Raw genomic sequence first — 11,874 nt, forward strand, 5'->3', positions numbered from 1 at the left:
CAGCAGACCCTTTCTAGAAAGCTTTTGCTTAGCCCAGGGAACAAGCTTCCCTGAATCTACAGGAATTGCCCTTTGAGAGTAGCTGACTGTAGTCAGAGATAGATAGTAAAGGTATTAATAGTTCATAATTAATAAATTAGAAAAGTGTCTGCTGATAAGCAGGAAAGGTATTATCTTAAAATATACTATCAAGGATGGAGGGTGTAATCTTGGAAATACTCTTCCTCAGGTGATATGTTAAAGAAAGTTGCCATTTTGTGTTATATGGCAGGAATGGTAAAATGAAAAAAAAGCCTTACGCTTTTTCCCTCAAGTTTTAAGAAACTACAGGAAACAGACTTGGAAATCACCAGACCTGAAAGATAATATTGGCCCTGTCCTAGTGTAACCGTTCCCTTTTCAGGTCAAAGAGAAGCCTTTTAGAAATGTGTGACTGCAATCTCATCACCAGTACTTCCTTTAAGGATGATTAAGGTCACTACAGTTAGAGGGAAATGATCTTGGAGTGACCTATGTGGAGTGGAGGAACATAAAGGATGCAGTGATTCCAGCATAGGCCCTGTGGAGCAGCAAATTAATGGACAGCATATCACACACTAGCAAAGGCTTTTTCACTGAATATGGTAGTATAACCACGACCACCCCGTCCCAATATTTTTTTTTTTTTTTTACCAGGGCAGCTAAAGATTGGAGTGCAGGAAAACTCCGCAAAGCATTGGAGCTTGGTTCTGCCAAGGATGCAGGCAGGAGGGTAAGGAAAGAGCAATGGGAAAGACACTCTGTACAGTCCTTGAGATGCAGTCCTCAAGATGCAGTCCTCCAGTCAGGGCAGGACATCCTGGGAGCTGCGAACACTAACGTGAGATCCATGCAAGGCACAATGGGAGCCTATATACAGGGTGTTGTCCCTGTGCAGGGTATGACAAAACCACTGCTGTTAAGAAACATATAAGCTGGCCTTTCTGGAGAAACTTGAAGTGCTCTGGAAAAGGAGGAGTGTAAGTTAGGGACAGTGCAAAAATCACCAAGGGATTTTCATTGCCATATGTCAAACTCTTTCCCAATTATCTCCCACTGCTGCATTGTCAAATACAGAGCAAATGTCTCATCCAGGCAAATGTTTGCCTCCTCTTTGCAGAGGCAGCAGTTAAGCAAGTACTTGTGTACAGGTGCAGTGAAGTCTGCACGAGGCAAAGCCCTCCCCAAGTCTGTGAGCTTTGTAGCACGTTCCTGTCGCACACATGTAAAGACATGATACTTGAGCAAAACACTAAGTTGAGTGAAGCGACCGGAGGGTGCAATGAGATATGCTATGCTGTGTTCAGGGGATTTTAACTATGCCGTAGCCATTTTCAGCTACAGGAACTTAAGTAGGGAATTACCCAGAGCCCGTCTAAGTCTCCAGCAGCAGCAGCCAGATGCTTCAGCCTACGGTGAAGAAGACGCAACAGCTAACTGCATCCAGGGTAAGGGTATTTCTGCCTGCTGTTGATGACAGTGTTGGAAACACCCTGCCCATCTACTGGGGGGCTAGCTGGGCTGGATGGGACTTGTACCCAGCAGGCAGCAGGACCGCCCCCAGCCCGACGGGGCCACCGGGGACTCTCCCTCCGTGCCCACCGCCCCACCGAGGCGGGGGGGGGGGGGGTGGTGTGGGCACGGAGGGAGAGTCCCCGGTGGCCCCGTCGGGCTGGGGGCGGTTCCCGGTCCCGCCCCCCCGGGGGTGATGCCTGGGCACAGCGCTTCCCCGGGACCGTATCCGCCGGTGCGGGGTGGGAGAAAGGTTGGTTTTGGCTGGTCCCAGGGATGCTCGACATGGAACCGATCGTTGACCCGTCGGAGCTGCAGTCGCTGGGGGAGTATGACTTCGAGAAGAACTTCAACGACCGGGAAGCCAGGGAATGGATGCGGGAGAATTGGTAAGAGGAGAGGAGGTTGTGGCTCCGGTGCATCCCGGGTAGCCCCGTTGGGTCCTGCTGTTTCTAACGCGGTGGGTGTGGGGTCCTCAGCCCCGAGGAGGAGGAGGTTCGGGGGCTTTTGTTGCAGTGATGGTGCAGGTGCCGGCTGCACGCCTGCGGCTCTCTGTTGGGGAAGGGCTGTGGCAGCACACGGAGCAGAGCAAACGGTGGTCGAAGTTGTGCCGCAGTGTGCAGGGAGGTTGTGATGTGGCAAGACGGCAAGGAGCAGCTGCAGATGGCCACTGCAGCCTTTGCACCGGCAAACAGGGCGCTCAGCCCTGCCATGCTGCCCTAAAGCCTTGGAAAGGAGTGGGACGTAACACATGGCCCTTGAGACTCTAGCTTTCTGGTGCAACTGGCCTCTTTAGGCAAAGAGCACCCTCTGCCTGTAGGGTCTCATGTGTAAGTGGATAAAATGCATTGATGTGTTTGCTTGGGATCCTGTTCACAGGTTATCAGATGCCACCCCATTCCATCAATGTCCCATGGAAATCTCCACAATGTAACAGCTCACTTTCTTTTCTGCAGTCCCCAGGGTTTTTCCTCACCAGCTCTGCTCACTGTCATGGCAGGCTTCTTGTGACCAAGCCCAACCTTAACACAAGAATGGGAGATCTTTTGTTTCTTGGTGAGAGTGCTCTGCTGGGGCTACAGAAGTCCAGTTGGAAATAGGTCAGTCTGGGTCTTTTCCTGACTGCTGCCTCTCCTATACTTGCAGGCACAAGTCTCTATTTCTTGCTGCAGCCTATGTGATCCTGATCTTTGGAATCCAGCATTTCATGAAAGGATTGAGAGCCTATAGCCTGCGCCCATCACTGACCCTGTGGTCCCTCAGTCTGGCCTTGCTCAGGTAAGAGCCTTTGCTAAAGATGGAGACAGCTGTAGACCTTCTCTCAGGACTGGATTGATGGGAAGTTCTGGGTATCCAATATGTCATTAGGGAAATAAATGTTTTTTTCCCCTTGGAGGCCCTCTCCCTCAAGGGCAAGTGAGCTGCTCATACAGGTCATTAGTTCTCCACCAGAAATACTCCAGCAAGCCAAATGTGTTGCGGAAGGACCACTGGGGACTGTGCTTGAAAATCATTAGTGGGTAGATTTGAATGTGAAGTCTACAAGAGAAGAGATCCTCGTTCAAAAGGTGCCTGACAATTATAAGTTTGATTGGAGGTCTATTACGCTTAAAAATGGAGGTGATATTTTTTTTACCTCCACCTTTTTCTAATCCTGTTGCGTAGGATGTGGGGAAAATTCTGGTACACTCACAGAAGCCCCTTTCTTATTGTGAACCTAAAGAAGAGCATTAAAGAAGCTGGAAGGTCCTCTCTGGTCAGTAGCATAAATTGGCTGAACGTATCAAAGTTGCTGACAATCACCAGTCCTTGGGTTGTCTTTCCAGTATACTTTGATACAGGGGAAAAAAGAAAAAAGTATGAGTAGTTGCAATGGTAGGAGAATGATGGTACAAAGACAGGGTTATTTTGCTGCCCATTTTTTAAAGACGCCTTTTAAGAACAGCCTGGTACTACTGCCAAGTTCTAGCTCTGATTTCCACCCCCTTCAAGACATGCAAGACGTGAAGATCAATCTAAAATATCTGTTTTCAAACTGTCCAGTCTTATAGCACTGGTTTCCTGCTGTGACCGTGAGAATGATTCAGACCATGCTCTGTAATTAAACAAGCAGGTGTAATTTTCCCAACATTCATCTCTATACCTTTTCAGTCTGTTTGGTGGGAGAGAGAAAAACTAGACTACTGCCTCTGTAATTCCAGAGGAGTGTCTCTGCCTACCCACACAAGTTGACTTTGGTCAAGTCTAAGGGACGCTGCGTGCCCTCTGTGAGGGTAGGGCATGGCAGTGGTCTGTAAAATCACAAGTTGTGCAAGAGGGGGGGCCAGCGGATGACTGTTCACAGTCTGTTTGGAGACGAGCTCATGTGAATGAAACGTATAGGTTGATAACAAGGAAAAAGCTGTAGGAACTGCCTGCCACAGAAGGTTGTAAATGCTCCCTGGGCATGCACTGTTGGCCCCTGTCAGGAGATGGGATACCAGGACGACTGTCCCCCTTTTCAGACCAGACATGGCAGCTCTTACTCTTGAGTGCCTCTTCAAGCAGTGGAAGCAGAGGGTGTAATGAGGGAGCATTGTTCGCTGCTCGGACCTCGGCTGCTGCTGCCATCCTCCAGGAGCTGCTGCATTGGCACCAGGCAAGCCAAAGGGCTGTGTTGGTGGCTCACAACTTACTCCTTGTGCCTTGCTCTTGTTCTGGTGTGAGCAGCAGCCCTTCCCTGCTCTGCCTTGCAGAAATATGTGTGTTTGAAATCCTGGCCAAGAGGTCCTGGGCAAGCCTGTGCCCAGCAAATGGGGGGCTGAAACCTGCTTGGAAGTCTAAGAAGACGACAGTTTGTTTAGATGTCCCCGAGACTGTCCTGGGCATCGAGATGGAGTTAGCTGAATATTCTCGGGTGCTGTCGAAGGCTCTGGTAGGGCCCTGGGCACAGTGTTCAGCTCTCCTCTGTTTTTCTTGCAGTGCCGCTGGGGCCTGTCGGTTCTGGAAGCTAATGATCTTCATCCTCTCTACCAAGGGATTTAAGCAATCGGTGTGTAGTCAATCCTTCTACATCCATCCCACCTCCAAGCTTTGGGCCTATATATTTTTGCTGAGCAAACTCCTGGAACTGGGTGAGTCTGATGCTTCTCCTTTTCCCATGTGTTCATAACTCCTTTGCTTTTACAAGCAGGTTTTTTTTTACAGGTCTCTGTCCAAATGTTATTTGGAGAACAGGGCTGTCTAGCCTTGCACGTGTCACTCATTTTCTCGCTCCCTGTCGCTCAACCCAGATGACATGTTCGCTCTCCACAGGGTTGCAGCCTGATGTTATTGCTCTGGTTTGATCCCCAGGCCAGTGCCTGGACTAGACAATTCTGCACTGCGATAACTGCAGTGAGGGAGCGGTAGGCAGGCAGGGCAGGGCTGGGCTTTCCACCCAGTTTCCATACGAAAAAGTACAGAAGAGCTGGTCTGAAGTGCTGTGTAGGTAGAGCTAGGTAAGCAAGCCTGGGGCAAGGGGTTTTTGTACCACAAACGTGCCAGCAGGTAAGTGCCTACATGGGCATTATTGATACAGACAATTCCAATGGGAACCTAGGTTTTGGTGGGATCAAGCCACATAATGGGTTCAGCACTGCAGCTCGCTCATTCTGCCTCACAGGAAAACTTATGCAACGGCTGTGCTTCTACCTGACTAACAATGCATGTCTCCCCCAACACAAGGTGACACCGTGTTCATTGTTCTCCGGAAAAAGAAGCTCATCTTCCTCCACTGGTACCACCACACCACCGCGCTGATCATCACCTGGTACGCCTATAATGATATGGTAGCTGGCGGCGGCTGGCTTGGAGTCTTGAACTACAGTGTCCATGCTATCATGTACTCCTACTATGCTGTGCGAGCTGCAGGCTTCCAGCTATCCCGCCTCATCGCCATAACAATCACCCTTATACAGATGCTGCAGATGCTGACATATGCAGTAATTAACATATTTATCTTCTACTGGAAGGAGGATAAGGTCTGCCACACCACCTGGACAATGCTTTTCCTTTCATTCATTATGTATACCAGTCTCCTGATTCTGTTCTGCAACTTCTTTTTCAAGACTTATCTGAGGAACACCCCGAAATCGAAGGGGGAATAAAACCAGGGATGGAAGAAGAGACAGGGGTGGAGGGGGGGAGAGGGAAAGGGGAAACTTTTTACTCTTGTCTGGAGCTCAGGTGCCTGATGGGATGGGTGTGATGGGGGTTAAGAGGAGGTCACTCTGGATAACAGCCTTCAGATTAACTTGCGCATTGGCCTCTGGTGTGTCTGCCTTGCAGCGGGTGGCATGCCAGAGTGAGGTGTGGGTTGTCGCAGGCTGATAGCAGGAGGAGAGGGCAGGTGGCTGGGGGCTGGAGGCCTCAGAGCCGTGATTCTGCTTTTTCCTCTTCTCTGCATCACTCAGGTTTGCCTTGTGCCTCGCTTCCTTCCCAGGGACTGCTTAGATCCTGCATGCACCAAGTCTCTCCTTGGGAAAAAGTAGGGAAACCCCTCTCAAAACAGCACTGCCCACTTCATGGTCCCCAGTTCCGGAGGTGAGCAAGAGAGCAGAGCCCAAACCCGCTGCTACTCTGTGTGCCAGGCAGCCCCAGTAGGTTGCTGGTGGGAAAAGCACTGAACTGGGAAATCCTGCTGTTTTTTTAAGGTTGTGTAGGGAGGGGAAACAGCAATGTCTTTTTCATCCTGGAACCAAACTTGTAAGGCTCCTTCAGAGCTGCTCTTCCCCTTCAAAACGGCAGCTTCTTCTGGCCAATATGATTCTGCCTAGTTTTAGGCTCACATGGCTAACACAGGGAGAGGAGGAACCATTCCCTACCTCATCTGATTCCCCTCTCCGTTCTGTCCTGGGCCATGATGAGGATCCCACTCTGCCTCTGTATGCCGGTACTAGGAGGGCAGGATGTGGGTCAAGGCACTCACCTGTCCTGGGACCAACCTCGTCACACATTTGTACCATGGCCTTGCACAAGTCCTTCCACCTCTGTGCCTCAGCTTCTCCTCTTACATTGGAGTAGCGCTGACTGCTTTGTACCAATCTGTTGGGACAGGGGCTGCTTAAAGAGCATTTTGTGGCCCCATGCTGCACATGGGGCAGTGAGTGCACATTTAGCACTCAGGCAAAGCCTGAGCTGGCTGCATGTCCTTTTTCCACCCAAGCCAGAGGGGTGACACCTTCCCCCTTGTGTCATCTTCCAACCCCAAAAGCAACCTGTGTCCTCAAACAGGGAAACAGAGCATGTGAGTCTCAAGCTTGTTGTCTAGCAGGTGAAACCCTGTCGGGATGCTTCCCCAGTTTACACCAATTCGGGCTTTACCAGTGTAGCAGTGATGTTGACCCCCAGTTCCTGCCCCTCCCTCAGTTTCTTTCCCCTGGGGCTGGGTTAAGTGCTGTCCCCACTGGCATCTGCTTGGGCTGAGCTGGTAGCAGGAGGCTGGCAGGATCCTTGGGGGGGGCTTGTGACCCATAGCCCCAGGAGGGGCTCAGTGGGGCCCTTCCCAAATGCCACGCACTCCCTGGAGCTCCCCAGGAGGGCCCTGGGTGAGGAGATGAGCTGTGGTGCCTCCTGCAGCCAAATCCCAGGCACTGCTCATAGGAGCACAAAACATACAGCTGGAAAAGCAACACCAAGACTGTGAACTGTGCCCAAGCAATGACCTGACTAATGTCTTACCTAATCCACTGTAAATGCTGAACTGGCAGACACAGGTTTAAATGTTACTCCCCGTACTGGTGATCCAGCTGAAAGGAGCTTCTGGGCAATGGGCTTATCCAGTGAGATGTGAGGGTCCCTGCCCGGGCTCTCCCTACTCTTCTGCAGTGCAGGGAACTGAATCCTATGAACTTTAATGGCTGTTGTCCTGTGTGTGCCCCTTGTATGATATTAAGCAATCGATTTAACCTGACAGCCTCAGACCCTGGGAGCTGAGCAGGGCCCAGCTCTGCCCTGCAGAGTGTATGAGACATTGCCTACATTCCCAGCCCAAGGCCAGCCCCACGGGCTGGGGGCAGAAGGCTCTTTAGAGCCAGCTCCTTCCAGGGTGCATCTGCCACTGTGTGATGTGTAAAAATTACTAATAAATGCTGTCATGTATGGATTGATTTGTTTGATGCCTTTTTCATACCTGACCTTTGCTCTGAACTGTGAGAGAAGTGTTGCTTTCTCCGTCTCAATCCTGTGTCTTCCTGAGGGTTAGCAACAGCAAGGTGTCCGGCAGGCTCTGTCACTCTGTGCTTCCCCCTTCCACAGTCATCAACAGCTGGTCCTGCTGCCCAAGCCCCTTTGCTCACCACCAGGGAACTAGAAATGAGAGGGAGATGATTAAAAAAAAATCAGGCTTTTGTTTTACCATCTGAACTGAGCATGTGGCTGCTCAAAGGCACTGTGCTTGATAAAGCCAAGACACCCTGGTGCCTGAGCTGGGCCTGGAGCACCCCAGTGTTTGAGCCTCTGGGTGGATGGGATTTGGCCCTTGGGGCAGTGGGCTGGAAAACTACCGCAGGACTGCGGACTGTGCTTCCCACCCTGGGAGACGGCAGCAGCCTGTGCCCTGCCCAGCCTCCCCTGATGAGCACAGCCCCTGCTCTGGACTTCCCAGCATGGTGGGTAGGAGCAGAGCAGCACCTTCCCTGGCTTCAGGAAACACAGAAGCAGGCAGCTGAGGTGATGGTATTTGGGGAAGAGGGATAAACTGGCCTCCATGTTTGGGAGCTCTCTTTAGAGAGGAGGGGATTGTGAACATGTGGGAGTAATGGGGTGACCTCTCTCCTGCAGGGCATTATTTGGGGCACTTTCTGTGACAGCCGTGGTCCCAGTGAGGCAGCAGCTAGCTCTCCGGCCTCCTCGCACGTGCCTACAGCTGCCCCAGCAGCACTCCCTCAGCTGCACCAGGCATCCCTACAAGCGCAAGAGCACTGAAGAAGTGGTGTGTTTCCACAGTTGCTCTTTTCCATCTAAACTGCCTGACGTGCTCTTGGTGCTTCAGAGGTGATGCTCTGCGGGATGAGGTCAGCTGCCCAATCACTGCCTCACTCGGTGCAGAGCAGGGCACTGGAGGCAGGGCTCTGGATCTCCAGACAGCTTCACCTCTGAAGAGCTCTTTGCTGCTGGTCCATCCATGCAGGCTTCTGAGGTAGGAAGTATCTTTGATGGGGCAGCAATCACCCCAGAAGAAGGAGGGTTTGCTTAGAGTGTCTTGTAGGGACCCTTTCTCCCCCTCTGAGAGGCATTGCAGCTTTTCAAACAGCCGCATCCCTCCTCCCAGAATGAGGGTACCCCTCTTTCCAATGCTGTCAGGAGGGCTTGCCTTATCCCACCTGCCCTATGCCCACCCCAGGGAATGCACGCCATGGGGCCCACATCAGCACCTTCACATTGCCATTCTCCCTGGCTAACCAGGAAATAATAATAAATTGCCCAGACCTAGGCAGGGGAAGACTTTGATTTCTCCTGTGTTTTATATTGCTGCTGCTGCTGCTGCTGCTGCTGTTTGGCAAATTGTCTGGAGTGCTGAGCTGTGGGTGTGAGGAATGCGGTGGTGTTTGCTGGGACTCAGGGAGCTAATAATGGTGTCCCCCTTCCCCAGGTCAGTGCTATTTCCCTGAAGCTTTGTGGAAATGACTCCTCCTGGTACTCTGTGAAGAAAAGTCCTTCTGTGTTGCTGGGGAGCTGAAATAGCCAACAGACCACTTTCGGAGAGGACGTCTCTTGAGTTTTTGTCTATTTTAGTTCTTTTTTACTTTGAGGGCACAGACAGCAATTAGTTGCCTCTCTCATGTGGGAGCCGTTGCTCAGGGGGAGCCGCGGTCCCTGCTGAAGGCGCCTTTGGGGATCCCTGGGCAGCCGGAGCAGCTCGGCTTAGGGGTGGCCAGAGGGATGCGGGGAGGATGCGGGGTGCAGGGAACCAGGCAGGGGACGTGCTGCAGAGAGGAAGCCTTGAAGGGCAGGAGCAGACAGAGCCCCGGGCTGCAGGAGGCGGCGAAGCGGGGCTGGAGAGCCGGCGGGGACCGGCAGAGGCGAAGGGTTTTGCCGGAGGCTTTTCCCGTCCTCCGGGCGCGGGCTCCAGGAGCGCGGCACCCTCCCATCCCCGCGCTGCCCGGGGGCTGCCGCCGGCGGGTCCAGCCCCGGGCCGCCCTGGGTGCCAGCAGCCGCTAGGTGCCACCACCTCGCCCGCTGTCGCCGTTGGCCCGGCCAGCCCGGTCGGCGGGGGACGCCTCCCGCTGCCCGCTGCCGGCTGCCCGCTGCCCGCTGCCGGCGCCGCAGCCCGGCTGGTCCCGCGGGGCTCTGGCCTCAGCGCTGCCGCGGGCGGCAAGGAAGGTTGCCCCAGCCCAGCCTTCCCCGTGCCTGGCTGCACCCAGGTCCTAAAAGGCAATTACGATAGATATTAGATCCCCCTCTTACAGCTACCTATCTGCCTGAGCCCAGGTTTTGGTTATCTCCGGCAGGAGCTGGGATGTTCCCGTCCAGCCTGTGGTTTGGAGCTCCGCTGAGAGACCGTGGTAAAACCTAGCGTGCCCCAAGCAAGAGGTGTCAGAAAACAAGTCTCCACCATCTTAACAGTCAGAGACTAGCCAAGGACGGCATTGTGCTGCTTGTCAGTAGAGAGGGGAAACACTGACGGCAGCCGCTGAGGAGACCCAACTGTTTGGTGCACTTTGCGTTAGCCTTCAGATAATGACCGCTACGGGGAAATGGATAGCACAAGCCATGCCAGTGATGGGGGCTAAAAGCCTGGCCTTGAATAAGGAAAGTGCAAGGAAGAGAGTATTTAGATAAAAGGGAAGTTTTTAGACCATCTGGGCATGGTGAACTTCATGCAAAGCGATCCCAGAAATATTTGCTGTTATCTATGAGAACTCCTGGGGGACAGTGAGGCACGGGAAGACTGTAAAATGCAAGTTTTGTATCCCCCCTTCAAAATGGAGGTCAAAGCCAGGGGTCAAAAAAGGGGTCAAAAGCCAGGAACTGCTGACAGTTAAATCCCCTCACCCACTGACCACCAGAAAGATGCTGGAACAAATAATCTCACTACTTGTAAGCAGCAGAGATGAGCAGGAGCTATACGGACCTGTCAAAACCAGAATCTGGTCAAAATAATCTGATTTTTCTCCATGAAAGGGTAAGGGCATGGTGAAGAAGAGCCCTGGCTGCCATTTAAGTGGCTTTTAAGGATGATGTAGGTGGGATGTTGGGTAGGTACAAAACCCACTGGATAATTACACTCAGAGGGTTATCTGCAGTTCACTATTGAAAAGGAAGGGGTCTGCCGAATGAAGTTCAGGGACATCTGTTCTGGGTCTGGCTTTGTTCAGCATTTCCATTAATGCCCTGGATGATGGAGGAGAATGTGCACTTGCTAAATCTGCAGATTGGGAAGTATCCAGTGACAAAATTACTTGCCTAACAGGTCTTTAGAATAAGCAGGACCCTGCTTGGGTTGCAGTACCAAGGCAATACAGCTAGGGAGGTACTGGGGACTTGTGAGAGAGAGACATCCTGGAGAAGGTCTGTAGGACACCTGCTGTATTTGTGCTGGATCAGAGAGCATGATGTCCATGTCCTGGCCCCACGAGAAGGGAGCCAAATGTGGGAGGTTGTACTGGCTCAGCTGCATCAGGAAGGCAGGTGGCATTTGGAAAGCAGGGGATGTCTCCCAGAGCTCTCTGCTGCCAACTTGCTCACTTTGTTATTTACTGTTGGCCATCTCTGGTGTCTGCAGATTTTAAGGTTTTCCCGAGGTTGTGTTAGTTACTTGGTGCCATTGTACAAAGTGCTCTCAGCTCAGACCTGGTGTGTGGTTTGCCATCTGGATCCTACATGGTACAATACCTCTGACTGCAGAAACAGACCCCACCATCTTCTCCATACAGGATCTGGAAGGAGAAACTTGGACAAACTAGCCAGCCTGCAGAGCCCCTGGCCACACACTTGTATGCACCAGTTGCCTTGTGTGGGTACTGATTGAGTCTGTCCTGCTCAGAAATCAGACTGGTCTGCCGTAACATTAATTGAACTGACTGCATGGAAAACCTCAGGCTGAAAAATCAGTACCTAAACTAGGTCTTGACTTTTCCCCACTGGCTCCAACAGGAGATCATGAGAACCGTGTGCTGGAGTTGGCCTTCTGCTGTGTATATTTGGGCGTATCTTTCATCAGCTGAATCCTGCAATGGTCAGCAGCAGCCAGGCTTGTACACCCCCACCCCAACTGAACCTCATCTGCTCTGTGAGACAAGTAGCGGATCTTCACAAGCATCATAGCAACATGGACAACCAAACCTGCACAGAAACTGCTCAAGGCAAAGTGCAGCCACTAGA

At 52.1% G+C, this 11,874-nt stretch overlaps 1 protein-coding gene across 1 annotated transcript; it reads left to right on the forward strand.

The window, feature by feature from the left end:
* Positions 1-1,726: 1,726 nt before the first annotated feature.
* Positions 1,727-5,657, forward strand: ELOVL3 (ELOVL fatty acid elongase 3). The gene is given in 5 exon segments (XM_075026917.1): positions 1,727-1,796; positions 1,799-1,919; positions 2,677-2,808; positions 4,492-4,643; positions 5,236-5,657. Coding segments are annotated over 5 exon segments (897 nt in total).
* The last annotated feature ends 6,217 nt before the right edge of the window (positions 5,658-11,874 follow it).

This window comes from Buteo buteo, chromosome 4, assembly GCF_964188355.1.
Source record: "Buteo buteo chromosome 4, bButBut1.hap1.1, whole genome shotgun sequence".
Lineage (NCBI taxonomy): Eukaryota > Metazoa > Chordata > Aves > Accipitriformes > Accipitridae > Buteo > Buteo buteo.